At 55.9% G+C, this 27,802-nt stretch overlaps 1 protein-coding gene across 20 annotated transcripts; it reads right to left on the reverse strand.

Moving 5' to 3' along the window:
- Positions 1–1,964: 1,964 nt before the first annotated feature.
- On the reverse strand, positions 1,965–27,802 carry DMTN (dematin actin binding protein). 20 transcript variants are annotated; one of them, XM_029201854.1, is made up of 20 exons: positions 27,570–27,800; positions 26,472–26,869; positions 25,303–25,401; positions 24,298–24,426; positions 21,906–21,948; positions 15,755–15,960; positions 15,443–15,517; positions 14,895–15,050; positions 13,948–13,992; positions 13,509–13,608; positions 13,068–13,124; positions 12,661–12,813; positions 12,077–12,201; positions 11,350–11,455; positions 6,437–6,501; positions 6,219–6,267; positions 6,036–6,043; positions 5,788–5,853; positions 5,424–5,504; positions 1,966–5,288 (listed from the first exon to the last, which is right to left on the reverse strand). In XM_029201854.1, the coding sequence occupies exons 6-20, from the start codon at positions 15,770–15,772 to the stop codon at positions 5,175–5,177; spliced, it is 1,218 nt and encodes a 405-aa protein (XP_029057687.1). In that variant the 5' UTR covers positions 15,773–15,960; positions 21,906–21,948; positions 24,298–24,426; positions 25,303–25,401; positions 26,472–26,869; positions 27,570–27,800; the 3' UTR covers positions 1,966–5,174. The 20 variants fall into 20 exon arrangements, with proteins under 20 accessions (XP_029057694.1, XP_029057693.1, XP_029057692.1 ...); XM_029201856.1 differs by lacking the exon at positions 25,303–25,401; XM_029201855.1 differs by lacking the exons at positions 21,906–21,948; positions 25,303–25,401.

A 27,802-nucleotide genomic window follows, 5' to 3' on the forward strand; every position in this document is an offset into this window, starting at 1 on the left:
CGGGGCCCCGGCTGCCCCGCCCCGCCGCCCCCGCCCGGCCTAGCTTGGCGTCGGAGAAGAGGCCGGCAGCGAACGTGGCCGGGCCGGGCAGCAAGGAAGGGTGCCGGGGTCGGGGGCGCCGGCAGCCGGGGCAGCGGAGGGGCAGGGTCAAGTCCGCCGGGGCCTCTTGGTGCACCAGGAGGCAGCGAGCGAACTACCCTTAGAGAAGGGCGAGTGGAACCAGACAGGTTTTTCCCATGAGGGATGAGAAGGTTTGTGGGTTCTGGAAGTCTCTAGACTTTCTTCGTGGGACCCCATAATGCCTTAGCCTCCCATCATGTGACGTCGAGGATCAGCAGAAATACATTTTGAACAGCTGACTGCCATGTGCTCAGGAAGAATTTCTTTCCATTCCTGGGGGAATGGGGGCGTGGAGCGGGGAGATGGGGAATGGGCTTTGAACTGGCAGAGCTGGCTGCTAGAAAGCCCCCTCCCTAAGGTCCCAGCTTTTGACATTCCAGGAAACCCCGCTCTGGTTGAGGGTTCTGCCTGTGTAATTCTTGGCCATAAGTTTCCCAGTGTGTCCCCCCCAACAAACACACACACACACACACACACACACACAGGAGACACACCTGTTTCTTTCCTTGATACGTCTAGAAGGGCAAAACGGGGCCAGCGTGACTTCTTTCCCCCACCCCTGTCCAGCACAGTAGCCACTGGCCACTCGTGGCTATGGAGCTGAAACGGGCTAGTTCTAATTAACACGTGCTGAAGACATGTCAGACAAAGGAAAGAATGTAAAGTAGTCACTAATGATGTTTTATGTTGATTACAAGTTGAAACGTAATCTATTAGATAAATCGAGTTAACCAAATATATTATAAAAATTATTTCACCGGTTGCTTGTTAATTTAAGTGGATACAGTGCTGGTCCAGAGGTCCTGCAGAGGAAGTCACACTGGCCTCGTTTTGCCCTTCTAGATGCACCAAGGAGAGAAACAGAAGGTGGGTCTCCGGTGTCGGGGACACACTGGGAAAGTTACACCCAAGAGTTAAACAGGCAGAACCCTCAACCAGAGCAGGGTTCCCCGGAATGTCAAAAGCTGGGACCTTAGGGAGGGGGCTTTCTAGCAGCCAGCTCTGCCAGTTCAAAGCCCATTCCCCATCTCCCTGCTCCCATCTCCCACCTCTACCCCCCAGGAATGGAAAGAGATTCTTCCTGAGGATAGGGCTGACATCTGTTCAAAATGTGTTCCTGCTGACCCCTGACACCATCTGATGAGAGGGTGAGGCACCAGGGGTCCCACGAGGGAAGGTGGGTAGCCCCTGTCACAGATCTGAGGACCTGGAGCTGTGGGGTACTAGGGTTTCACTGCACTGGCTCTGCCTTTGGGGCCCCTTTCACCAGTGGGACTAAGGCCCAGGAGGCAACGCCTGCCCAGAGTTGGCCATGTGCTGTGGAGTGGAGCCTGCAGTCCAGACCGAGTCACGGGGAGGCCAGGGTTCGGCTGAGCTAGTATTTGGATCTCAGTTCACTGGCAGCTGCTTAGGGAAAACAGATGTTTCAAACAGCTCGTCTACAATTGGTCCCAGGTGAGGAGCCTGCGGGAAATGAGAGGAGGCTTTTAGGCCGAAAAGTATAAGAACAAAGGGAAGAAACAAGCCTATTTTGTGTATCAAGAAGCAATCTAGGGGACTTCCCTTGCGGTCCAGTGGTTCGATCCCTGGTCGGGGAACTAAGATCCCGCATGCTGCATGGCTTGGCCAGAAAAAATTTTTTAATAATAAAAAAAAAGCAATCTGGAGTCAGTCCAACACTGTTCTTCTCTGGGTCTTCTTCCTCATAGGTAAAGGAAGCAGGCTGGATGGATTAAATCTACTTGTTTTCCTTCAAGATATTTCAAGGAACTGTAGAATATAGGGGAAGTGTATAAGAAATTTATAACCTTTTATTTGGTTTAACTTTTAAAATTTTATTTCAAAAGCTCTAATAAAAGTCAGTGGACATACTTGTATATATGATACAGCCCACCGATGTATTTAAATTCTGCTGCCAGTTTAGCTCATTGGGAAGAAGATGTTTGAATAAACCCTTCCCTCCTGTCAGCGTAAATGAAGGTAGAAGGCTGTTGCAGAATAAACAGTTTGAAAGAGCAAGGCACTAAGCCCAGATTCAAAGAGATGGGGCTTAGCTGCTGCCGCTCAACAACGTGAGGAATGTGACCGTTCACATTTGCATGCATTTTTAAACCACCGCAACTTTGTAACTACTTATCTGTGTGAATCAGAATTCTCTCCTACTGTGCAACCAAATACAAGAATAAATTAGATCCTGTGCTTGGTGAAAGGGCGGCTGTCATATACAACGCTTGACTTAAAATTGTTATATCCATCAAATAGCTTCCTTGTTCTCATTGATTGATTTCATTAATAATTAACATTTCAACTTACAGGGAATTCCCCGGCGGTCCAGTGGTTAGGATTCTGTGCCTCCACTGCAAGGGCCACAGGTTCTATCCCTGGTCAGGGAACTAAGATCCCGCATGCCGCGTGGCGTGGCCAAAAAAATAAATAAATAAAATCAATTTATAAATGTATTCTAATTGCTAATAGTAAGATCTAATTTTTTAAAAGATTGACTACTAAAAAGGTTTGGAAACCAATGGACTAAATAATCACCAAGGTTTTATTTTAGGACCGACCTCCACTTTGAGCCGCTCTAAATTCTCAGGAACTTCAGATCCTTTAGGACTTCGAGTCCAGTCTGCTCGCACCACAAACATTTACCAGTGCACTGTGATCAAACACTCCTCACACCCCTTGGTGCTCAAGAGCTTGGGAGCTCCGTGGACAGGGGGGTGCTGGCCTCATCACCCGTTTCGCTCATGCCGGAACGGGATAAGCCTTCCAAATCTTTGCTGAACACCTAATCCTGGGTACGTGTGTGCGGGTACCATTCCTCTTTTCGCTGCCCCTGGAGAGGCAACTGTGTCGATACTGGGAATGACCCAGGTTAGCGGTGAAGAAACTGGGATGTGTTTCCAGTCTGCAATCCTTAGTTGCTTGTAGCTTCAGGCTGGTGGAATGTCTCCCTTCCACGGTTTTCTCATTCTCGAGGAGAATGAAAACAACCTGTGCTCTTGACCTTGCAAGTTTGTTAAGACGATCAATGTTGTGCATGTAGCAGAACTCCTACAGTTTAATCATTCACACTTGAGCAGTTCTTATCCACTTTGCTTTTGTTTCAGCCAAAGGGGCTAGAAGCTCCTCCAAGGGCAGGAGAGTTGATTCAGGTGCCAGGTCCAGTCTTGGGTTCACACGCAGGGCCCCCTCCAACTCACCGGGTCCTCTGGACTGCATACCTCTTCAGGTGCCCAAACCCAGGTTCTGTTCCCCGCAGGTGAGCCGGCCCCATCCCCGCCGGCCCTCACACCCAAAGTCCTTCTGATCTTCCAGTCCCGTCTTCACCCCCTCCACCCACTGCAGCAGGCCCGTTCCATGTCTACTGCCCCTGGGCGGTCCTGCCAAGTCATCCAGGACCAAGCTGCTCCTGCTCCCTTGGCCTCCACTTGACCCTTGCTCCTGCTGGATTTCCCCCATCATTTCTCCACCCCTTAGTTTTCCCCGCCTGACCCTCGACAATTAGCTCACTGCCCACTCCTACACAGTTGACCTTTACTGGGTGTTTGGCCTCCCCATTGAACTGTGAGTATCATAGACCTGGAGGGGTACAACCATGTCAGCTGTTGGTGAGCCTGACCGCCAAGGGGGTGCATTTAGGGGCCCAGTGAAGGGCAGAGCCTTTTTTCCCAGCTGGCTCTATATTCATGCTCCAGAGTGTGAGTTTCTGTCCCCTCATCCATGTCACCATTGCACAGCCCCTGAAGGAGAGGAGGCAGACAGGACCTGCTAGACTGCCCCCGCTTTTCTGGCCCAGGGATGGGGGAGGGTAGGATGTGTGCCATCGCTCTCTCTCCTCCAACTCTGTGTACCCCGCCATTCGAACCCTCGCTCCGTGGCTTTTCTCAGCCTGGCATCACCTGTCCCTCTCACTCAGATCTGGTGGCTCATAAAGAACAAATAGATTTGGGGCCCCGATGCAACCTTTTAATTCCAAGCAGAGTCCCCCTCCCCCAGCATTATCACACACACACGGCGGAAAGGGATGTCGGGGTCTGGGCAGGAACAAAACCCAGACCCCGGCAAAAATATATATATATAATTATATACACGTGTATTTGGAGAGAAGAAAAGCTGGGAGCGTGATTAAGGTAGGGCAGAGAGTTAGGTGAGGAAAGCAGCTGGGGGGTGCCCCAATAAATTACATTCTTTAGAGAGCATGGTGGGGGATGCAGGGGTGTGGGTGGGACCTGGTAGCCAGGACTCTCAGCCTGGCTCCTCATCCCGTCCAGGGGAGCCCAAAGGCCCGGGCTCTGCCCGGGCCCTGGATGCTAGAAGGTAGCATTCTAGCCGACTCAGCCTGAAGGCTGATGTTGGGCTGGGGGTTTGTATAGGCGACATCTCCACTCTAAGCCAAGGCTTCTAGGGAAGCCTCAGGGCTGGAGCAAGAGGCTTTGAAGCTTGGGGGTCACAAGGAGAGGACAGGGTGAGCTAGAGGGCTGGGTGGCCTCCCTGCTGGAGGCTGAGAGGCGGGAGGCCCAGGTGCAGGGGAACCCGTCCCAGGTGAGCTGCGGAGGAGTGCTTGGGTGCACCCAGGGTCCTGGGCGCTCTCTGCCTGCGTGGCTGCTTCCCACCCTCACGTGCCTCCTACCAGGCCCGAGGGTTCTTCCCACCCATTGGTCAGGACAGCAGACAGGCCTGACCACTAAGTGTCATGTTCGTGTCTCATCACTCTCTTCTGGGGACCTTCACATGGGGGTGGGGGCAGGGAGAGGGTGCAGACACTAACTCTGCGTGTGCTGGAGTGCACGCTGGGTTTGCCCGGTGCAGCGAGGACCAGGGATGAGAGAAGGGGCCCCCACCCCTAGCTCATCATGGGGAAGGAGGTCCACGTCCCCAAGCCCCAGCACTGCAGAGGCCTTGCTCTCCCTCGACCTCGGCAACGGAGCCAACCCCACCTCTGCCCCACCACCCTGCTCCCCCCAGAGATGATGCTTTGGGGTCTAGTGACCCCAGCTCCAGAGCCCTGAAGCAGCAAGGGTGAGGGTCAGTCACAGAGCAGGTGGGGGCCATCAGAAGAGAGAGGCCTTTTTCTTGAGTTCGTTTCGCTTCCATAGAGCCAGCTTGCCAAACTCTTCGGGAGACATAGAAAAGACCCTTGAGAAGTCCTCTGCTGACAGGTGCCTCTGCAAGGGGGACACACAGCGGCAGTGTAGGGACAGGAGGCACAGGGTGGGGCTGGGCCACCTTCCCCCACACCGGGCAGGGGAGGCTGCCCCGTCAGTAGCCCCTCACCCACCCAGCACATTCTCCCTGCGTACCTCAAGCCTCATCCTATCCACACCTGGAGGCAACTTGGTTCGCCCCCTGTTGGTCACCACCAGCATTTCGTAAGGATAGATCTGGCGGGGAGGGGAGGCGGGCAGTAAGTATCAGGCTCTTCGAGGTCCCTGTCAGCGTAACCCCCTCCATTCCCCAGGCCCCGTTATCAGCCTGCAGGGGCCATGGGGGCTCATGCCATCTTGCCATCCAACTCCCCCAACTTCCGTGCTGCCCCTCCCATCATCAGCCAGGAGGACCCCTCAGTGCATTCACTTCCCTGGCTTCTCCCCAAGCTGGCCAGCCCCCGATAGAGACGGTTCTGTCCCCTGCCCACCATCCCCTGCCTCTGCCCCTGCCCCTCACCTTCTGCTCCAGCACACAGGGAAGGGAGATCCCCCGGTCCATCCTCCCCCTCTGGCCCTCTCCGTTCTGGGGAGACCAAAGCCGCAGTGAGCCAGAGTGGGGCAGGGAGGCCTCCCCAGCCTTACCCTAGGCTTCTTATGTCCTCACCAGGTGACTCCGTAGCCCCGCACCCCTCCCCCAACGCTGCCAGTCCCCCCGTCCTTCCGTGGCTTCCGCGCTCCACGTGTCTCCCTCCAGAAGGCACTCACCTGCAGGCCTGTGGGAGAGAAGAGCCATTGTTCAGAGGCAGCTCTGAGGTCAGCAGGCTTCCAAACCTGCCAGCTCAGCCTCCCCAACCTCCAGCCACAGAGCCCTGCCCACATCGCAGACACGGGCTGCCCCAGGGGCCTCCTGAGCCCCTTTCCCAGCATCAGGTCGGCCCTGCCTCTCACCTGGGCTTTCGGTCTCACTCCCGGATGGGCTGAAGTCTGTGGACTGAAGCTGGAAAGGACACCAAGGAATCAGAGGAAGCTGGAGCGTTCCACATCGTCTCCCTTCACTGTAAGGGTCTGGCCGCCCCCCCCCCGGGTGCCCACGTAGCTCAGTCCCTCACAGGCCCCACACGCACACTCTTCCCACGAGGCCTGTGACCTCCGTCCTGGGACCTTACCCGGCTCAGGGTGGTCCTGCCGTAGGCGGGGAGGGAAGAAGACTTCGATGTTCCCACGTGCAAGGCTGGAAGAGAGTAGGAGGCCCTGTCTCAGACCCTTTGGCCTGACAGTCATTCCGGAGGGTCATTCCCTGGCCTTCCCTGCCAGGAGCAGGGCAGTGGAGGGGGGACTTGGGGGAAGCCGGTGGGCCTCTGTTGGCTTCCAGCTCCTGCCCATAACCTTCAGCAGGTGACGTCGTGCTGGCAGCTCTGAACTATCCCTAATGCCTCCCCTCTCTCTAACAGATGTGCACAAAATAGACATTTGGGCCAAATGTCCGAGTGTTCAAATTGATAGTCAGCCAGTGATAGGTGATGAGGCTCACCATCATAAGATGGACCTCTGGAATATGAAAATAAATCTAAAGTTTAGTCAAAACAATCGAATTATTACAATTTTATGTTTAGCAACGTTGGTAATCAAATTTCAAATGCCTGATGTTATAAAACAGAAGCTGCAGTTTTCCCAGCACCTTCCGCTGCTAGATGGCACCGCAGTCACTGGACTTGACATTCGCATGACCAGATGTCACTTTCAACTTGACGTCCAATAATATCACTAAGCTTTCAAGCACTGCAGATTGTAATTCAAGAAAATTGGTTTTCGGTAACAGGTTTTCCTAGAAGGATTCTTAGTTTGCACTCATCTCAAAATTCCTTCATCTCCAATGACTAGAAATTGCTGGATGGTATAGCAATTGTTTTGACTGGTGTTTTTTTGTATGAAGGTTTAGCCTGGACAGACTCAAAAGTATAAGGAAGAATTGTTTTCTTCAAACGTTTTAATAAAATATGTTATTTGGAAGTTTGGTGAGAACAAAATGTGTTTTGGGGACCCTCGTGGTTTTTTTTTCCTTAATGCTTCTTATTTTTGTGTAGAGAATTGTCTACTTTCACAGCCCTCATTGTTGAAGCACTTCTCTTTTGTGATAAGTACACACTTCTCCCTCAACTGACTGAAAAGATTGTTTTTTTGAAAAATTTTTGGCCATGCTGCATGGCATCCCCAACCAGGAATTGAACCCGTGCCCCCTGCATTGGAAGCACGGAGTCTTAACTACTGGACCGTGAGGGAAATCCCTAAAGTGTATAAGATTTTCACTCTAATGACTTCTAGACTGCTTATTTACGTTCGAAAGTGACCGTTAATTCCAATGTTACCCTTAAGTCAGAATGACACGCCTGTCCGTAATTCTGAAATTGTTCAGGTTGATCAGCTATGAGAGTAATCTACGCAATCATATGACCATTGATCCCATACGAGTTCAAGGATGCCAACAGTGACACTGAGGCAGACATTTTGCTACTCAACTTTGCAAGGCCAAATGCACATTAAAGAGCTAATTTTGCCAAACTAGCAAATCCTGGTGGAGCATGAAGACTGAATCCAACCTTCGGGGCATCTCTCTCTCTCTGCCTCCTTCTTCGGGCCTTAACTATTTATTCCACATTCTCTAAAAAGACCTATTAGAAGCTCTTCCCACCCACAATGAAATATCATCCTGGTGAAATATCATTTCGATGACCCTATGGATGTACCAGCCATATATGAGCCTTAACGGTTCCTTGAGTCCCCCAGCCCAGTGGCTTTCACCTCCACTCTACAGCATGCAACCCCTTCCGGTGGCCGGCCCCTGGATCTTGTCGTCCACAACCGCTTCGCTTTGACACTGAAGCCTGGGTATCACACTTTGCGGGCACAGCGCCCTTTCTTTTTTTTTTTTTTTTTTTACGGTACGCGGGCCTCTCACTGTTGTGGCCTCTCATGTTGCAGAGCACAGGCTCCGGACGCGCAGGCTCAGCGGCCGTGGCTCACGGGCCCAGCCGCTCCGCGGCATGTGTGATCTTCCCGGACCGGGGCACGAACCTGTGTCCCCTGCGTCGGCAGGCGTACTCTCAACCACTGCGCCACCAGGGAAGCCAACACAGCGCCCTTTTTTGTTCGCAGCTTTCCCTCAGCCACATTCCTGGCACATCTGCCGGTCAATATCATGGGGAACCTCCAGTGTCTTGATCCCCCACTTCCCCCTGACCTTTGACCCATAGGTGGGTACATAACCACTTTCACCCACACTCAGCAGCACCCAAACTCTAACCCTGCATCAGCCCAGGGCTCCCCTTTTGCCCGCAGCCTATGGAGATGAAGCCCACAACGTGTACCTTAGCATCACTAGAGACCCTAAAGCCTCTCATCACTTCCCTTTCCCAGCAGAAGCTGTTCCGAACCTTCGCCACTCTCACCAAGCCTCCCCCTCCGTGTGCTCACAGACGACATCAACTTCTCTCTCTTTTTTTTTTTTTGGCCTAGCCACGCAGCAGGCAGGATCTTAGTTCTCCCCGACCAGGGATCGAACCCGTGCCCTCTGCGTCGGAAGTGCAGAGTCTTAACTACTGGACCATCAAGGAAGTCCCTAAAGTGTATAAGATTTTCACTCCTAATGATTTCTAGATTGCCTTTTTATGTTTGAAAGTGACCATTAATTTCAATGTTACCCTTACGTCAGAATGACACGCCTGTCCGTACTTCTGAAATTGTTCAGGTTGGAGCTTGGATTCTTAACCACTGGACCACCAGGGAAGTCCCGAACCTCAACTTCTGATGTGGGCTGCTCCCAAAGCCAAGTCCCCGACCCTTTCAAGGCCAGCCTCCTGCATCCTGAGGCTGGGTCTCACTTCTGACCTCCTCCCAGCCAACCTTCCAAGGGGATTGTAGTGTGAGTGCTCTCCAAGGAACAGCCCTCGGCACCCTGCCCTTCCCTCCCCTTTTTCTACACAATTGGATTTTTTCTCATGGTCCCACTACCACGTATAAGCTGAAGATTCTGCTTGAACCCTGACTTGCGCCTCAAGCTTGCAACTCAGTCAAACTCAGCTCCCACCTACATGCACTTAAAACCCAACACATCCCAAAACAGTTTCTTCATCTTTCCCCCGAAACCTGCCTCTTTCATGATCTCAGCCCCAGGTCTGTCATCACCCAGCACCCAAGACAAAAACCCCAACTTGTCTCTCCTTCACCACCCATATTCAATCAGCCACTAAGTCCAGTTGATTCCATCTCCTCTACAGATCTTCCTCGACCTACGATGGGGTCACGCCCCAATAAACCCATCGTTAAGTCAAAACTGCATTTAGGGCTTCCCTGGTGGCGCAGTGGCTGAGAGTCCGCCTGCCGATGCTAGGGGACATGGGTTCGTGCCCCGGTCCGGAAAGATCCCACATGCCGCGCAGCGGCTGGGCCCATGGGCCATGGCCACTGAGCCTGCGCGTCTGGAGGCTGTGCTCCGCAATGGGAGAGGCCACAACAGTGAGAGGCCCGCGTACCGCAAAAAAAAGAAAAAAAAAAATGCATTTAATACACCAAACCTACTGAACATCAGAGCTCAGCCCAGCCTACCTTAAACGTGCTCAGGACACTTCCATGAGCCTACAGCTGGGCAAAGCCTATTTTACAATGACGTGTTGAACCTCTCATGTAATTTACTGCATACTGTACTGAAAGTGGATAACAGAATGGTGGTCTGGGTACAGAACGGTTGTAAGTGTATGGGCTGTTTCCCGTTGTGATGATGTGGCTGGCGGAGAGCTGAGGCTCGCTGCCGCTGCCCAGCATCTCAAGAGAGCATCGTGGCACTTCCCTGGCTGTCCCGTGGTTAAGACTCTGCGCTTTCACTGCAGGGGGCGCGTGTTCAATCCCTGGTCAGGGAACTAAGATCCTGCATGCCGCACGGTGTGGCCAAAAAAAAAAGAAGAAAAAAAAAAGCCAAGAGAGCATCATACCGCACATCACTAGCCTGGGAAAAGGTCAAAATTCAAAACTGGACATACAGTTTCCACTGAATGCATATTGCTTTCGCACCATCGTAAAGATGAAAAATTGTAATTCCGGGGCTATTTCTATACAGACTGTGCCTGTATAGTTCTCAAACCCATTCCGTCTTCTCTGGACCTATGTATATTTTTAGCCCTTACCCAGATGATTGGAAAGTGTGGTAGACTGTCTCTGAAGATGGCCCGCAACATTACCTCCCAGCCTGTGTGCCCTTGGGTGGTTCCTCTCAGCAGGAAGCAGAATCTCTTTCCTCTCCCTTGTGTCTGGGCGGTCTGGGAGCTGCTCTGACCGTCAGAAGGCAGTAGAAGGATGCCCTATGGCTTCCGAGGCCAGGCTCTTAGAGGCCTTGTAGCTTCCAGTTTGGGCTTCTCAGATCTGCCCCCCTCCTCTCCAGCCATCATGCTCGAAGGAAGCCCAGGTTAGCCTCAGTGATGTGCAGCATGGCACCAAAGCCCCAGCCACCACAGAGCACGCTCTGTGCGCTGTAATTCCAGGCTCCTGGAGGTCCTCTCTGCTGGCTGGACGTTTGCTGCTCCTGGCCTTTGCTCCAACACTGTCCCTGGGGACTGTGCTGCCCTTCTCCCTCACTCACTTTGTCTTGTCCTTCAAGACCCCAACTCTGGCACCCAGGCCCTATCAGCGTCCTCTCAAAGCACTTGAAGTGTACCTCTCACCTGCTATGCTGCACTGACACCCCAGTGTCCACGTCACTTTCCCCGTGACCAGAAGCTACTGGAAGGCAGCACTATGGTGTTTTACTCTTTATATCCTCAGGGCCAAGAACATGGTAGACACCCAATAATGTTTGTTGAATTAAACAAAATGTGCTAATTCTGCTTTAGCTGATGCCATCCTTTGTCATCTCATCTTGTTCCATGACTGGAACATGGCGCCAGAGCCTTGAGCCAGCAACCGAAACTTCTATGTCTCTTATACCCACAGTAGCACAGCGCTGGGCGTGTGACAGACAAACTCAGCAGACTACTTGATTCTGGCCTCAGGGTCTGGCCAGGTGATTCTGAGCCCCCTTGGTGACACTCACAGGTATGGAAGGGTGTCCGGTCAGGCAGAGAGCGGGTTTTCCGTCGGATAGGCAATGACTTTTCCATCTCTTCCTTCAAGATCATCTTTCCCAAGTTAGAAGTAACCTGGCAAGGAGAAAGGAAGATGGATCCAAGGCGTCGATACCTGTTTCTCATCTCCAAAAGGTTCAGAGCTGGGTCCATCCCAGGCAGAAGTGGGGACAGAGTTCCTGAGGGGCTGTGTGGTGCCTGGAGCCCATGGAGCCTGTCCTGGTCAGACGCTCTACCACATTGGGTCTGGCCACCCTCGAAAGCAAGGAGTCAGAGCCTCTCAGTGTAACTCTGCCCCAGGGGCTTCTGCAAACCAGGTCACAAGGCCCAGAGCACAAGCCCATGCCACCATCAGTGGCCTTTCCGTGACTCTCTACACCCTCTCTCCTCCCCTGGAGGCCAGCAGCCTACTCTCTCCTTTCTCCTCGTCCCATGAACTACTCCGCCTGCTGAAGCCTGGCACTGGCGGGACCACCCTTTTCTGTGCTTTTGGCCCTAACAGTGAGCGGTGTCCCCCTAAAGCAACATGCAATCCTAGTGTCCCTTCAAAAGCAGCAGCCTGACATCCTGGCAAAGAAAGGGAATTCCTCACATGTTCTCACCAGGACGCTCTTCAGACATGTACCCATTTAGATCAGAATGGAACTTCTGTCCCCAGGGTGGCCCAGGGATGCGGGTGGGGCAGCGAGATGCTACCTTACTGAGTTCCTCTCTCTGACGCTCCCTGAGAGCCTTCATCTCCTCCCCGGAGTCATCGTCGTCGTCTTCTTCCTCCTCCTCTGCCCCCCTCCTCGACGCCTTCCGCTTCCTCCACTCTGTCTCTGGGAAATACGGACCAAAGCGGGCACATCAGTCAATCAACCGCGCGCTCAACGAGCATCTGTCAGGGGCTGCTTTGTGCATGTCCCGGGGCTGCAACCTTGAAGGGAACACTGCAAATTATTATTATAAAATAAAAGCAACGTTTTCTAGCCTTGCGGTGAAGCTGGGTGGGCAACACACGCCCACACGACTGAAAGCGATTGGGGGCCAAGACCTCATCTCATTCCTCTTTCTCTTTCCAGAGCTCCCATCACAGAGCCTGGGACACAGTAGAAATTCGACAAATGTCTGTTGAGCGGCCAAAGAAATGAACGGAAAGCGGTTAATGACTAACAAGCAGGGCCGCTTACGCCAAGAGCGATGGGGTTGCAGGGACGGGGGAAGCAGGAGCCTGGAGGGTTCATACAGGTCGGGGGGTGGGGGGTTCCTGGGGCTTCAGCAGGGCCTCTCTCGCCTACCCACAACGGCCAGCGACGGGGGGCATGGCCAGTAGTCTGTTTCGATCTTGGCTGGCTGGTTGGGGTCGGGAGGCTGCGCTGCAGGGAACTTGGATGACTCGATGATGAGGTCTTCAATGAGGTGCTTGCTCTGAGGGCTGCCTCCTGTGGACTCTGCGGGGGGAGGTCAAGATCAGCCCGGGCACACCCTCCCCCCCGGAGGCCACCTCCCACCTTAGCCCCCCACTCCCTCCTCTCTCCCTCTTCACACCTGTGAGCTCCTGGGTGTAAAAGCAATGCACAAGGAAGAGCACAGGGCAGTTTACATGCTGTTATGAACATCTGTTTTCCCATCACCCCCCCACCCTCAGGACCACCTCCCGGCACGTGGCGAAAAGGGGGCTCTGGTCGGTCAGGGGAACCCTCACCTCTCTGCTTGTAGATGGGTGGCTTCTTGTAGATGTTGGAATCTGGGCGGGTGGTCTCTGTGGAGAGGGAGCAAGAATGGATGAGAAGGAGGCTATGAGGATGGCGGGGAGGCTGGGTCAGAGGAGGGAATAGAGACATGGATTGGGAGAAGGCAGGAAACTCAGGGGCTCCTGCCAAGAGTCAAGACAGAACCAGAGATCCTGAAATTACCCCTCAGGGGTTGGGATTTTTGCACTTCTCTGTTTGGGTGGGAGGGAGGATGCAGCAGGGCCCACCATCTCTGGGAGCTCTGCCTGGGGTCCGGCATCTGGGGGTCTGGCCAGTTCTGTGGTGTGCATATACTCCAGAGAGTGGGGGACTAAGAGTAAGGGGCTTGGGTTCCTGAAGGAAAAAAAGAGGACCTAGGGCAAGGATGCAGCCATGCTGACACCAAAACCTACCAGGATGGTGGAAATGGGGCAGGCTGGTCCGGGGCGTGCCAGTGGTTCTTGGGGCTGAAGCCTGAGAGAGGGTTCCAGGGGACCGGCTCTCCGCCCACACCTGCAGAGCAGAAGTACGGTTCACTGCAGCTCCCAGGTCCGCCACCCCACCCCCTCCACCATCTCCATCCTCCCACCCTAGCACACACACCCCCAACCCCAGGGCAGAGGAAGGCTATCCAAGGACTCAACCTGCTGTTGCTGCCTGGCCCAGGAGAAAGGATTAAAAGAGATCCTGGGTCAGACGCAGATGCGCCCAGAGCTGGCCAGTGACAGCACAAGGTCCACTGATTCCATCACCCCCTAGGCTCTGCCAAGCCCAGTCTGGACGTGTGTGGGGAAGGGGGTTGAGCCCGGTCAGAGCAGGGCTGGGCAAGTGTCAGGTGCGGGGCAGACTCACCTCTGGGGATGGTGGGGGGGATGTGGATTTGGGTGACAGCGAGCGCTGTGAATGGAGAGGAGGCTGGTCAGAGCCACAAGGGTGGGATTAAACCCTTGTCCCTAGGACCCCAGGTGGGTCAATTCACCCCCCCCCCCACTCAACTCTGCAATTGCCCAGCCAATTTCTGGGCCACCTCTTCTCTCTTAGTCCTTGCCAGCTCCCAGGGCTGGCCCTCCGTCCTCTCTCTCCCTAGACAGGGTCCTAAGTCTTTCCCTAGGACCCACGAAGAAGCAGAAGAAGTCGAGGATCTTGGAGCAGTGTGCACGTGCTCTGAGGGCCAGCTGGAGGGGCTATGGCTCTGACCTCAGAGCCTATGAGCAACAGAGGGAAGGGACAAGACCCACAGCATCCAGGATGGAGTCCGGGCCCCTTGTCAGGCGTTTAAGTCTCCCCACAGCCTGGCCCTGTCTCTCTGCTCAGCCATGACACTGCCCCTTTCTCCACCACAGTGTACAAAGTACCTGTCCTGTGTTATCTCATGCATTTGACTACCTGGTGAGGTGGACGGGTAAAAGTATCACCTCTATTTTATAGGAAGGGAAACTGAGACCACACCGTCACACAGGTCACACTCAGTTAGGACTTCCGGCCTCCGAGCTCAGTGTTCCTGAGCGCTTTCCACAAATTTGCTCACTTTCTGCCCAGTCCCACCCCATTCCTACATGACCCCGCTCTGTGCTGCTACCATTCAAACATGGCCTCCCCTGCTCTCCACCTGGAGCTAGCCTCCAGCCGGCAGCCCATCTCTGCCTGCTCTGCAGGTGATTCCTGTGCACAGGTCCCCTTCTTGTTTTGAAGTCTGGCCTCCAGGAAAGAAAGCATGAGAGGGATTCTGCCTCCCACCCAGTGTGGCTGGGGGAGCCCTTCCCCCAAGTCCTGTCCAAGAGGAACCTCCCACCCTTTACCTCCCGGCTTCTGGGCAGCTCCACGTGTTCCAGCAGAGAATAGGTAAAGTGGGGCTCGTAGATCATGAGGTCAGGCCTCTCGATGTCCAGGATGGCCTTGTCCTTGGGGATGGCAGCCAAGTCCTTGTAGCCCATCACTTGATTGTCCATCTTGGCCTGAAGGGAAATGGTACACATGGAACAGAGGTGTCAAAAGCCTCCCTTAGAATACTGGCCCTACAAGCCAGACCTGCAATTTATTAGGAAGAAGATGGGCGGCCGTTTTAGATGTCAGCTCCTGTAAGTTAATATTTCTATTATTGTCATTTAAAAGGTTTAGAGTGTCACCTTAAAACAATGATAGTCCTTCACCTAGCCCTTTGGGTACAACGAGACAGTACCAGACCAGCAGGAGGGGGTGTGCAGAACCTTCTCTGGATCTGGGGTTCTCTCTGCCTGCCAGCCCTGGCAGGACCATCATCATTTGAGTGAAGCTGCCCGGCAGCCAGCGTGCGCCCCACCCCTCCCTCCTCCCAGCCTGAGGGTGCTGGTGGCCAAGAGGTACTCACCACGATGCTGGAGGGAGAGCCCGGAACACTGGAGCCTCGGGAGGAGCTGACGCTCCCAGGGGAGGTAAGTGGTTGCTGGGGAGAGCGAGAAGGCGGGCGGGTGGGAATGTGTGTGGGTGCCAGGGCCGGGCCGGAGGGAGGGGGCTGGGGCAGGGGAGGGCCTCTCTAGGCCTCTGGGGCCCCGGGGTGCGGCGCCGCGGGCAACCACCAGGTGGCATCCTCGACTCCCGACCTGACCCTCCGCGGGGAGCCTGGCCCCCACCGCGTGCCCCCGGCACCCCACTGCCCCGGCGTGGGTGTAGCCCCGCGCACCTTCTGCAGCCGTTCCATGCAGCAGGGAGCTGGCCGGCTGGATCACTCGCAGAGCCCTGTGCGCGAGGGGAGACGACAGGGCGTCAGGCTCTATCCGGCTCCTGGGCGCTGCGCGCTCGGGGCCGCGAGAGCAGAAAGGGCGGTCCCCCGGGCTGTGGCGTCCTCATCCCTCGGTGACTCTCCAAGCTGCTGGCCGAGTGCAGGGCCTGGAAGGGGAGGGAGAACGTGCCAGCCGGGGCTGTCGAGCCCCGCGATCTCAGAGGGCGGGGACGAGGGCAGCCCCCTCTGGCCCCGCGTGTCTCCCGGGAGCGAGGCTCCGGCTTTCCGTTCGCTCAGCCGCGGGGACCGGAGATCGCATGTGGCCCGCGGCGAGAAGGGAAGGTGGACGGGCTGCGCTAGTTTTTGAGCCATTGTTCTCTGGCTGGAAGGGAAATGACGGCAGGGCTCAGCCGTTCCCGGGGCAGCCTACACATCCCTGCTTCCTCACACCTGCCCTGCCGGGGCTGCGGGTCAGTTTCAGGCCCAGGTTCTCACTCGCCTCGGCCTCTGCCGTGGCCTTTCCCTGGCTCTGTGTTGGTGCCCTTGACCTCCTTCCCCTCAGTCTATGTCCACGGTGCCACCCCTCTCTCATAGCCCAAAAAAGGTTGAACACAGAGGGACTTAGTAATACTATGAGGCGGCAATAGGGGGAGGGGAGGACAAAGCGAAGGCGATTTGGTGGGAAGCGCTCAGGTCTTTGGGTGGGGGCTGCCGCTCTCCCAGTGGAGAAGGGAGGGGGCGGCTGGAGGGAGCCACACCCCCATGTGCCTGTCCCTGTACAGCAGGCAATCCCACTTGCAGGCATCCGGTAAAACACCTTTGGGGCCAAGGCCACGTCCCAGCTCCTCACCATCTCGGAATCCTCGAGCTGAGGCTGCCCTCTGAAGTGCTACTTTGCTGCAAGTCAGGGCCCCCTAGTTCAGCAGGAAGGCCTCCAGGCTGGCACTGCCCTCTCTTGGTTCCTAAGAAGTTGAGTCCTGTCTGCAGCAGTAGAGTAGGAGTTCCCTGGGGTCACAGCCCAGGTCTCCTTCCTCAGTAACTCCCTTAGCAGCCCTCCCATCCTCCCCACACACACCTGGACCAGACACATAATAACCATTCAGTGGGACTTCCCTGGTGGCGCAGTGGTTAAGAATCCATCTGCCAATGCAGGGGACACGGGTTTGAGCCCTGGTCCGGGAAGATCCCACATGCCGCAGAGCAGCTAAGCCTGTGTGCCCCAACTACTGTAGCCTGCGCACCTAGAGCCCGTGCTCCACAAGAAGAGAAGCCACAGCAATGAGAAGCCCGCGCACCGCAAGGAAGAGTAGCCCCTGCTCGCCACAACTAGAGAAAGCCCATGTGCAGCCGTGAAGACCTAACGCAGCCAAAAATAAATAAAATAAATAAATGTATATAAATAAATAAAAATAACCATTCAATGAACGCCTGGCTGAGTTTCTGACGTGATGGTGGCAGTGGAACTGTCTTCCAACTGCTGGCAGTAAGCCATAGAGTGAAGAGAGCTGATGACTGCAGAACGTACAGGGAAGAGGCAGCAATAATGTAGTGGTTAAGAGCATGGACTCTGGACGCGAATGCCTGGGGAGAGGAGACTCTGCTACTCAGAAGCTGTGTGACCCTGGGCAAGTTACCCTCTTTGTGCCTCACCGTTCTCATCCATAAAATGGAAGGTGGTAATAGTATCTGTGTCATAGGGTTGCTCTGATTATTAGGTAGGTTACAACATGTGAAGTGTTTAAAACATAGATTTTATGTAGAGCGTTTATTATTTCTATCTCCCTGAGGACTGATAAACTTAGATGGCTTTCTGTAGCCACTCTGCCACAGAAGGTCATGAAAGACTTGAGGTCATTGGTGCTCCCAATTTTATCACCTGTTACTTTGTATCAGGCCGCTTTTCTGCTGTGTCTCCACCACCTACTTGCTGCACCAGCAGCCCTTATTCCCACTTCCCTGCTTTTGCGCACGCTCTTGCACTATTCTCATCTCCCAGATGCCACCCATCCTTTAAGGGCCATGCTAAACCCTCCTCCTCTTGGAGGCCTCCCCTATTATTCTAGTCCGCATTGACAAACTCTTCTCTGAATTCCAGTGGGACTTAAAAAGAGAATCATATAACTTAGTCCTTGATTATGTTGCCTGACATGTTTTCTCGCTAACTAGAATGACTGCTAATTTCTACAACAATAATAATAGCTATCATGTTTTGAACGCTCATGCCGGGTACTTTGATAAGCACTTTACAAGGATTATTTTGTTTCATCCCCACAACAACCCTATAAGGTAGACCTATTTTACAGATGAGGAAAACCGAGGCTCGGAGAGGTTCAAAACGTGTCCAGAGTCGTGGAGGTGACAGTGACTATGTCTTCCGCATTGGCATGTTTCGTAGTGCCTCCGTAGTACCGTGTCAGGTTCACTGTGGGGATAGACTAGCATTTGCCACAGTTCTCAAGTCTTTTTGGAATTCTAGAGCCAAGGCTTCTCCAAGACAAGACTCTGGCCATCAGAGTCACACTGGTGACTAGGTGCCAATGGAAGGGCTCCATTCCAGAGCTTCATCCTTCTCTTGCTTTCTTAACACTCCTTTTGTAATGCTTTTAACTAGATGTGTGAGGACTGGAATAAACTCTAGCACATACTCAAAGAGCTGTTAGCTCCCTCTCACTCCTATTTCGTCTTTACTTTGTTAACAGACATTGTCAAACTAGCTATACACTGGCTTAGCCAAGAGGCAAACACTCATTCATCCACCCATATACATCCACCCGCCCACCCAGTCATGTATTGTTTTATCCATTCATTCACTACTTTCTGAGCACCTGTTCTGCAATGACCACAGAGCGTTGTGGTGTTGTGGAGAACAGAAAGATGAGTCAAAGGAGCTAAGCCGTCCCTCCAGAAATGAGGCCATATGTATAGATAACGCCCATGCAAAGCAGAAAATTATGTGTGCCTGATAAGATAGTATAAAGGGCTGTGAGAGGTCACAGGAGAGAGGAATCACTCCTGCTGGGGTGTCAAGAGGGGAAAATAAAAAGGTTTTCTTAGAGGAGGAAGTGTTTAAGGCAGGCCTTGAAAGATGCCCGGTTTGAGATCATGCAAAAACTAAAAGAGGGATCCTTGAAAGAGACAGCAGCATGAGGGAAACTGGAGACACGGGGAAGCACTGGGTCTGTCTGGAGACAGCAAATACGGCTGAACCGTGGAGCTCATGAGGTTGAGACTGGTTTGGGGCAGGAGGTTGGGGGCCAGATTTGTAGATGCCTTGAACTTAGACTAGGGGATTCCGAATGTATTCTGTGGGCAACTAGGGCTATGGAATGCTTAGAAACATTTAAAACAAAGAAGTAACGGATGCAAGCAGTGCTTTGGGAAAATGAATCAGGCTGCAGGCTGGGAGATGGAATAGACAGGAAGAGGCAGTCCACAGAGAGACCAGCCAGGAAGCTACGGCAGTAGTTCAAGCAGGGGATTGTGAGGCTCTAGACTTGGGCCTGGAGCCCAAGATGGAAAGGGCCAAGTGGGAGGAATCCTAGAGGCAGAATGTGCAAAACAGAACTTGATCTGGAGACAGCCCCCCCGCCCCCACCCCTCACCGCTGGGGAGGAACAGGTAGCAATGACAGGAGAAGGGGAAGCAATGAGTTCACTTCTTGCCAGTTGAGGCTGAGGTGGGGGCAGTAGCTGGCAACAGAAATTTGGGAGCCATTTGAGCTAGAGGTGGTAGTCTGCCCCATGAGGTTGCCGAGGGAGAAAGAAGGTCAAAACCCAGCATCCTGGGAAACGCTAGGGGACTAGAAGAAAAAGGGAGCTGGAGATGGCATGAAAGGGAGGGGGAAGACTAGATGGCCAGGTCCCTGAGGGGCTGGGAGTGTATCTAGTGATTCTTTGTATTTTTAGTAAAGGACCTAATACACAGTAAGTGTGCCAAAAACATTGAGAGAGAGTTGTGGGGAGGGATAGGGGGGTTGAGAAAGAATGTCATGAAGCCAGGAGTCCATCGCCCAGAGAAGGCAAGACATGCAGAAAGGAGTGACAGCTCGCCAGTTTGGATGTCAAGCCCTGGTGGCTTCTGAGAGCATCTGCAGAGGAATAGTGAGGCCTCCTTGTTAGGGATGGGGGTGGGGAGAGGTGGCCAGGGTGTACAGGCAGGGGGAGGGGCACTTCCAAGAAGTGTGACAGAAGGGCAGGAGGGGGTTAGGAGAGTTACTTTGCAGGAGGTGAGCTTGGCTGAAGGTTTTTTAGGAAAAGGGAGACCTGAACACGTTTGTAGGCAGTGGAGAGTGAAGAGTAGAAAAAAAATTGTGGCTGCAGGAGAGGGGGGGCACTTGAGGGAGGAAGGTCCCAGCAGGGGAAGGGGAGAGGGATTGGGTCCAGGCCCAAGTGAAGGTCTACCTTTGGAAAGAAAGCCCGAGCTTCCCTGAAAGGAGAGGAAAGGGAAAGCTGGGTAACTGCAATCTAGGGGCCTTTGGAGCAGGCCGATTGGGAGGCTTCTATTTTCCCAGGAAAAGTGAGAGATAAGGTCATATACAGACCCTACAGGTGGGTTAGGCAGAGACTGAAGAGTAGAAAGGACTGGAACGGTCGGGGGAGGGGTGGTGGTGCGGGGTGGGGGTGGGGGGAGTGTGGCACAGGGGGAGTGTGGCGCGGGGGGAGTGTGGCGCGGGGGAGGGGTGGAGAATGGCGAGCTTCTACGTGTCCTGGAGCCTCAGGCTGAACCTGGAGGTGGTCCAGGCACCCTGCCCTCGAACACCAGTTGCGGGTGGGTACAGAGTGGGGTAATGACTGCCTCTCAGAGTGGTCACTGCCCAGGGAGGGAGAGGAGGGGTCCAAGATGAGCCAGGTCACAGGTTACAAGGTCTTGCACTGAGACCCCCACTCGCCTGTGCACGACCACTGTCCCACAGAGGCAGCCACTCGGAAAGACGATTCAGAATAATCATGTCCCTGCTCTGTCCCCTGCCCCTTCTTCTCCACAGCTGTCCACAGCCCCGTGCCCATCCCCTAGGCTGGGTCTCCTCGCCTTCTGCCCTGAGCCACATTCCATTAGGAACCTGCACACCAGCGCCCGGTGCGTTAGAAAGCATGCTGCGGAAATTGTTAATGTCTTACCCTTCCAGGGACATGGCATTTTAATTTGGGGCTAACCTTGAGGAGTGAAGGTCTTACTCGTTAAATATTAAGCCATCAGGGAAAATGTTTTGGGGTGGAGTAGGAGTGTGGGGTGGGGGGAGAGGGAGAGAGGGAGAGAGGGAGGGGAGGAGGAAAGCGGGGAGGGGAAAGAAAGGGAGAGACTGTTCTTGCCTTCTCCCAAATCACATCACGCCCCGCAAACGCTTACTCCACCCACTCGTAGCCCCTCCCCCAAAGCCAATTTCCTCGCGCGTCCGCACCCGTGCACACCCCACGTTTCTGCCTGTGCGCTCCCAGGCCCGGGCCGCCTCCCGTGGACAGACCGAGAGGGCAGACTGCAGTAGGAAGGGAGGGCGCAAAGGGAGGAAAGGGAAAGAGCTGCGGAGGAAGGCCAGCCCAGGTGGCGGAAGGGCCATCTCAGCTGCCCCGGCTGCGCCCAGTTCTTCCATCTCGGACCCACCCTACCCCAGCTGTGCAGCCGCGCCTTATCTGAGCCCCCAGCCGGGCCCCACCTCACACCGCCCGCCCCGTCTCCATGGCAACTGGAGCCGCTCGGCCCTGATGATAAGGCCCGCCCACCCATTCCCATGGGCGCCCGCTACAGGTAGGGGCTGAGCCGGCCTTGGCTCCCTCGACTTGTGGAAATGAAGGCTCAACCGGCAGAACCGCAGCCTGGTATCCTCTAGTCCAGCTTCCCGCCCTGTTCTAAACCAACCATCACTTGCTCTGGGCCAGGGACTTTCACCCATCCTCTCTAGCTTCACCAAAGCTCATGTCTCCCAATTAGGAGATGAAAATGTGGTTGAGAGATTGACCTGCCCCCCCCCATGCCCCCCACGCCTCGGCCCATTGAAGCCAACCTGGAATTCCTACCCAGGTCTGTCTCAGGTCAAAGCCAATGAATGCTCTTTTCAGTGGGTCCCCAAGGATCTCACTTGAATCTGAACTTGGGGTTTGGGGTCCCGTGTGCTAACCTTATACCGTGGAGCCACCAGAATCCTGCTTCGTTGGACTGGCCTGTGGACAAGAGCAGAGAGGCTGGGGGCCGCGGGCTCTGTGCCCTGGGGCAGGGACAAGCCGGGCTGGAGGCCGGCCCTGCAAATAGTAAACGAGCTGCGAAATGGCTGAGCCGGCCCAGTGGGCTGCGGGTCAGGTGGGCAAGCATTCCGCCGCTCTCCTTTTTCACCAGTTTCATTCAGAGTGTGCCCGCCTGCCTTGTGCCTCCGGGTCCCATCTCGCTATTTCTGCTTTCCATTCCCTTTTTCTTTCCTTTCTTCATCTTTCTTCCCTTGGCTCTGCTTCCCTTTCACCCTCTCTCCCTCCCAGCCCCACCCCCGCAGTTACTGTGGCAACAACTCAGTGCCAGAAATAAAGGCAGGATCCAGCTAGGTCACCAGTTCCCAAAACAGCATCCCAGGGTGGAGAGGGGGAAGGTGGGTGGGAGCAGACCAGCCCAACAGGGGAGGCCCCCCGGCATACGCTGAGGGTGGGGTCTGTGTCTGTGTGTGCGTGGCGAGGGGGCACCCACAATCGCCCCCAAAATCGCCCCGCCCCGGGCCGGTGGCTCATCAGAACATCTCTTAACCTCTGCCAAGCCTGCGCCTGCGCCTTTTCTAAGATTGATGAAGCTCCCACTCCCCTCCTCTCATTTTATCCTCCTCCCGCACCCCCAGTTTTAAGCCCTGCTCTACCTGCTAGGACTAGAGTTGGGGTTCCTCTAATGCTAACCCTGAACAGCACCCTCTCGCACTCTGGTGAAGCATCAGGCAGGGGCAGGTGAGCCCAGAATCAGGGTCCCAGCCTGGGAACCCACCTGCTCAAGGCCCTGCTCCCCGTTTGCCTCTGATGGCGGCAGGAGCGGGCCCGGGCGCCCCCTTCCTTCCTTCCTCCCCCCACAAATATGCATCTCGTCACACAGCTTCTCTTAGCACTCTCGCTTGGGTTTCTGTATCCTCTCTCTACACACCCCTGAAGAAGGCCCTCTTTCTGTGTCCCCCCTCCCAGCCCCTTAGGTTTGCTTGGTCCTCAGCTTGTTCCTGCTCTGGTCTCTATTTATAGCTGGTCCTGTTGGCGGGTTGTGGTGTCACTTGTACAAGTTGATTGATAGGGCTGGGGGAGATGCAAGGGAGATTGCCTCCCAAATTCAGCTTTCTGAATCCTGAGGGCGTCCCTCTTCTGGTCGTTACACACACGCATGAGCTCTGAATGAGGAATTCCTCAGACCTGCACCCCCAGGTGGACAGGCTGACCCCGGCGTTGGACATGTGGCCATAGCGAGGCCAGCAGCGCGGAGGCCAGCCTCCCCCGTGGGCACAGGCACTTCACCCACACAGGCAGCCCCTGCCGAAACACGGTTGCAGAACGCACACCCCCGCTCTCCCAGTGAGGCACCCCCCACGCTGACACGCGGTGCCTGTGACACCCACTCACGCCACCCACCGATCCTCCCCTTGGCTCCGGTTCTCCACGCTCACAGCCACCCACCCCACGTGCTGACACCCCGTCTCTGGCACAGAGCGCCCACTTACCCATCCCGTGGGCGCTTTCTGGGCCCCACCCCTTCCCAAAGCAAGACTGCCTGCCTTCTCCTACACCCGTCCCCGCTCCCCTGCCTCTCGCAACTCGGCAACTCAGTGCCCTGGGAAAGAACCACCAGGTGTGCCTGCCCAGGAAAGGACGCCTGGCCTGCCAGGCCAAGGGAGGGGCAGAGCTAGCAAGGGGGTGCCTCGATCCTTGGAGGCCTGCGTGTCTGCTCGGCCCTCAGCCCCTGCAAGCACTTCAACGGCCGGCACCAGGAGAGCATCGTGGTCAGGCCTGTGGCCATGCCCTGCCACCCAGCCTCATTCTGCATTTGGTCCTCACCCCAGCCTGGCCGGCTAAGGGCTAGAAGGAGGCTCCTCAGGCCCCTCCCCGCAAGGAGCAGTCCTCACACCAATGGCATTCAGGCCTCTGAGTGAACTGCTCCCCCCCACAACAGGAGCATCTGTGGCATGGTGGCGGGAGACGGGCAACGCCTCCTTCCCTTCCACCACTCAGCAAAGATGGCACAGCTCTCCAGCCTACTCAAGGCGGAGCCTCCACCCCCCAATCACTCGGACTTCTGACCAGCACAGCTAGGGGAAGGGGTCCCTGGGTGGCAGCATGTGACACCCCAGCCCCTCTTCCCCGAATCAGAAGGAGGTTGGGTCAGATCAAACCCAGCTAGTCCCAGGGTCCGGCCCATTCTCCCACTGAACAAGGGGCCATAGCTGACACCCCCACCCCCACCCCGGGATCCCTGCCACCACCCAGAGCCTCACTTCTAGGAAGGTGTTGTGGCCAAAGTGCCCACAGAGGGGAAGAGAGGTGGGAGACCCTGCCACCTACCTCTTCCCGGACAGGGTGGCCCAGATGCTCTGAGGCCCCAGGGTGGGGGCGGGGACAGGCGCGGATCCCGGGGCTGCGGCTTTTCCTGAAAGCCCAGGTAACAGGCGGCTCTTCCAGGAGCCCGGCGTGCTTTCCCAGAGCACAAATAACAAGAAAAAAGCTGGCTTGCGGTGGGTGAGTGGGTGGGCAGCCGGCGAAGGAGGGGACTTACCCTTCTAGGCCCCCACCCCCTCGCCGCCACCCTGCTTCTCCACCAGCCTGGCGCGCAATCCCAGGGCCGGGTGTGTGCGCCGGTGGGCAGGCCAGGCGGGGCGGGCGGGCGGCCAGGTGGGCGGGCGGGCGGCCAGGTGGGCGGGCCGCTGGCTCCCACCCACCCCTGCACCCTCCCCACCTCCAGCTGATAGCGTGTGGCCACTGGCCTGCGGGTGTGTGTTTGTGTGTCTGCTCTTCCACCTCGCTTGCTGCAGCTCAATCCGTTTCAAACAAGAGGACCATTAACTGGGCATCATGACGAAGCAGAATCGGAAGCAGACTCTTGGCCAGCCGCTGGCCTTTTTCCCTTTCCCACACCCACCCCCAACCCTGCAACACAGGCTCACACACACAGCCCCTCCAGCCTCCTAAACAGCCAGAGTTTGAGTCAGGGGGAAGGGGCTCTACTGATAACAGAGGGGTGACAACACCCGCTTTCCCCAAGCACCTCTGTCTCCCACTTATCATCTACCAGCACCACAGAGGCCTCTGGGGTCCCTGCCTCCCTGGGGCGCTAAAGCGCATAGATGGCGAGGGGCAGGGGTGTGGGCTAGATGCCAGAATTGGTTACCCAAGGATTAACCCTCTCCTGGGGAGGACAGGATGGGAGGATTCGAGAAAACAGGTGCTCAGCATAAGAGACCGGGTTGGTCCTTGGGTAACTCAAATCCCCCGGGGACAGAGCACAGTGGTGGTGAGTGGGACGGACCCCCAGTCTCTCTCCAAGTTGGGGTCTTCAAGAGAAGTTCTCACCAGGTGATGTCCAGGTCCCAGCACTGAACTGCAGGAATGTCTCTGGGAAAACCTCCACGACTCCAGGCCCCTGTCATTGGCCTTTTCGTTTCCTCTGGGCTTAGAGCAGAGCCTGGTTCATTTGTGACCCCCGGGAGCAGGGGAGGGAGCCCAGCCAGCTGACCCTGGCCCCAGCACGGCCTCCTCTCCACCTCTGTGCAGACTTGCCTACCTAGGCAGCCCTTATTGTTGCCCTGGTAACCGCTGCCCACAGCTGGTCAGCTGATGGTATCAGCTGTCGTTGGGGAAATCTAGAATCTGGGGAGGGGGCTCTGGGGTATCTGAATGGAAAAACCACAGGGGGGAGGGTCTCGAGAGGACAGGTGAGGGTGTGCCCTGGGACCTCTTTCTCAAAGAGACGAGGACGGGTAGGGACAGGAAGGGGGGGATGTGTCTGGGTTAGTGGGAGACAGAGAAGAATGAATCCTGAAGGATGGGCTCCAGAAAGAAAGGAGAAATGAAAAAGGCAGGTAGCCGAGTGGCTGAGGAAGGGTGGAAAGAATCTGGGCTTAGCTGCTGCATGTACGGCAGAGGCGGGAGAAGGGCCCGTGGAAAGGTACTAGAAAGCCTGGGAGTGGGAGAGAAACACAGGATCCATCGACCCATGAAAAAAAGGCCAGGAGATGATGCAGGAGGAGGTGCACTTTTGATGTGGCAGGAGCGGGCCACAGCCTTAGCAGAGGGGAACCAGGCCTTTCTGGACAACCAGCCCGGCCTCTCAGCTTTCTGCCCCTTCAACCCCACCCTTATTGCCCTGTCCCCACCCTAGTGCTGCACAGCCTCCCTCCCCCTCTCCAGGAGACCAAGTGCCAGGTAGCCCTTTAGGATTCCTGATTTTTCCCCACTATCTCGGTTCCTTCCCTGTTTTCATGCGCCACCCACCCCCCAAGACCCCATTCCAGGATATTTGCCTTCCGGTGCAAGGGTCCCCAGAGGCAGGGCTGGAATGAGCGGTTGCCAGGAAGGACAGCTGTGGACAGGGGCCTGGAATGAGGTGGCTCAGGAGGAATGGATGGGAGTCGCTGGGCTGGGAGGAGGGGGGCATTCCTCAGGGAAACAAGCACTCTGGATAGAGTGGGGAAGCCTAGGGGAGAGGGCGGGGGAGGGGGAAGGGAGGGGGTCTGCGGTACCTTCAAGGGCCTGGGGCGTGGGGCTCGGCAGCTTCCTCGGTGACATACACCTCCATCCCTCAGCGCATCTCCTCTCCGCCTCCCGTTGCCAAGACAACCTGCCGGCTCAGCCGAGGAGGCAGCAGCGGCAGGGAGGGGGGAGGAGGCGGCTGTAGCTCCTACTGCCTCTTCTTCAGCAATGGAGGGAGGGGGCCTCGGTGCCGGGGTGGGGGTGGGGGAGCTTCAGGAGCCGGGGCTCCCACTGAGCCCCCCCAACTCTCCCGTTTCCTCTCCTTCCGTAACGCTCTGGGATTGGCTCCTGGGGCGGCCGAAGGAGAACCTTAATTCAGGGCCAGATAGCAGGCCGGTCTTGGGAGGCACTTGGCCACGTCCCCCATTCCAGAAAGCTCAGCGTGGAGCTGGGAAGAGCGATAGGAACAAGGGAGGGATGGCTTATGTTGCAGGGTCGTAGGGTGGTTTCTGGCAGGAAGGAGAGGCCCCGGGTGTGGCTAGGGTGGGCATGTGGGCCATGGGCTGAGAAGGTCAGAGCCTGGGACAGCACACTTCCAGTCCCGAAAGGCCCATTCCCACTGCCTCTCACTCCATAGGCATGTCCCTCCAGGGGCGGGAGAGCACCTTGGGCAGAATAGTTCCCCTCAAGCCAGCCCTGGAACCAAGGGGACTGCAGAGTTAGGGCTCCCTCTGTCGACCTGAGGCTTGGTAGCTGTCAAGGTCATTCCTTGCTGAGGGATCCTGGGGTGGGGGGAGGGTGTTGGGAGGGACGTGGGAGGGCACAGCCAGGCCAGAAGACCCTTCCCTCGCCTGCCAGGCTCTGCCTCCTCCTCATCTTTGGCCTCGCCCTAGGAGGAGACTTACTCTGCCTCTAGCCCCCTCCTCCTGGGAAGACCCCAGACTCCTCAAGGCCAGCTGAACGGTCGGTCTTCCCGCACTGCTTGCCTGCCACTCCAATAGGCTGGGAGGACAGGGTAGGCACAAGCTTCCCCCCAGAAGCAGGCAACACTGAATACCAGGTGCCTGTGAGCCCAGGCCCCGGGGTGGGCTTCCTGGGCACGGCTTGGCCGCGCCCAACCCAGCAGGCTGCTAACAGGACAAGCGTACCTTTAGGCTCAGGAGCGCCTTCAGGCTCGAGGATGGGCAAGTGCGTCCACAGCAGGGGGCTGGGGCTCCTGCCCCTCTCAGGCGGGTGGTCCCAGGCCCAGGATACCTAGTTCTTGGCTCTTTTCCCCAGCAAGGTCACTGCTGCCAGATGTCCTGACCAGACGCTGGCCCTGCTGCCTGTCCCCTCCCCAGGGGCTGTGCGTAGGTTTCTCTGTCCTCTCTCCGTCTCACTC

The sequence above is a fragment of the Monodon monoceros genome, unplaced genomic scaffold, assembly GCF_005190385.1.
Source record: "Monodon monoceros isolate NGI ecotype Baffin Bay Population unplaced genomic scaffold, NGI_Narwhal_1 Super_Scaffold_5, whole genome shotgun sequence".
In the NCBI taxonomy this organism is placed as follows: Eukaryota; Metazoa; Chordata; class Mammalia; order Artiodactyla; family Monodontidae; genus Monodon; species Monodon monoceros.

Excerpts from the sequence above, each read along its gene's own strand:
- DMTN (XM_029201861.1), bottom strand. Across the intron at positions 12,814-13,067 it reads ACCCATCTACAAGCAGAGAG|AGTCCACAGGAGGCAGCCCT; the intron begins GTGAGGGTTCCC and ends CTCCCCCCGCAG. Across the intron at positions 6,502-11,349 it reads CCGGACACCCTTCCATACCT|CCTTGCACGTGGGAACATCG; the intron begins GTGAGTGTCACC and ends ACTCTCTTCCAG.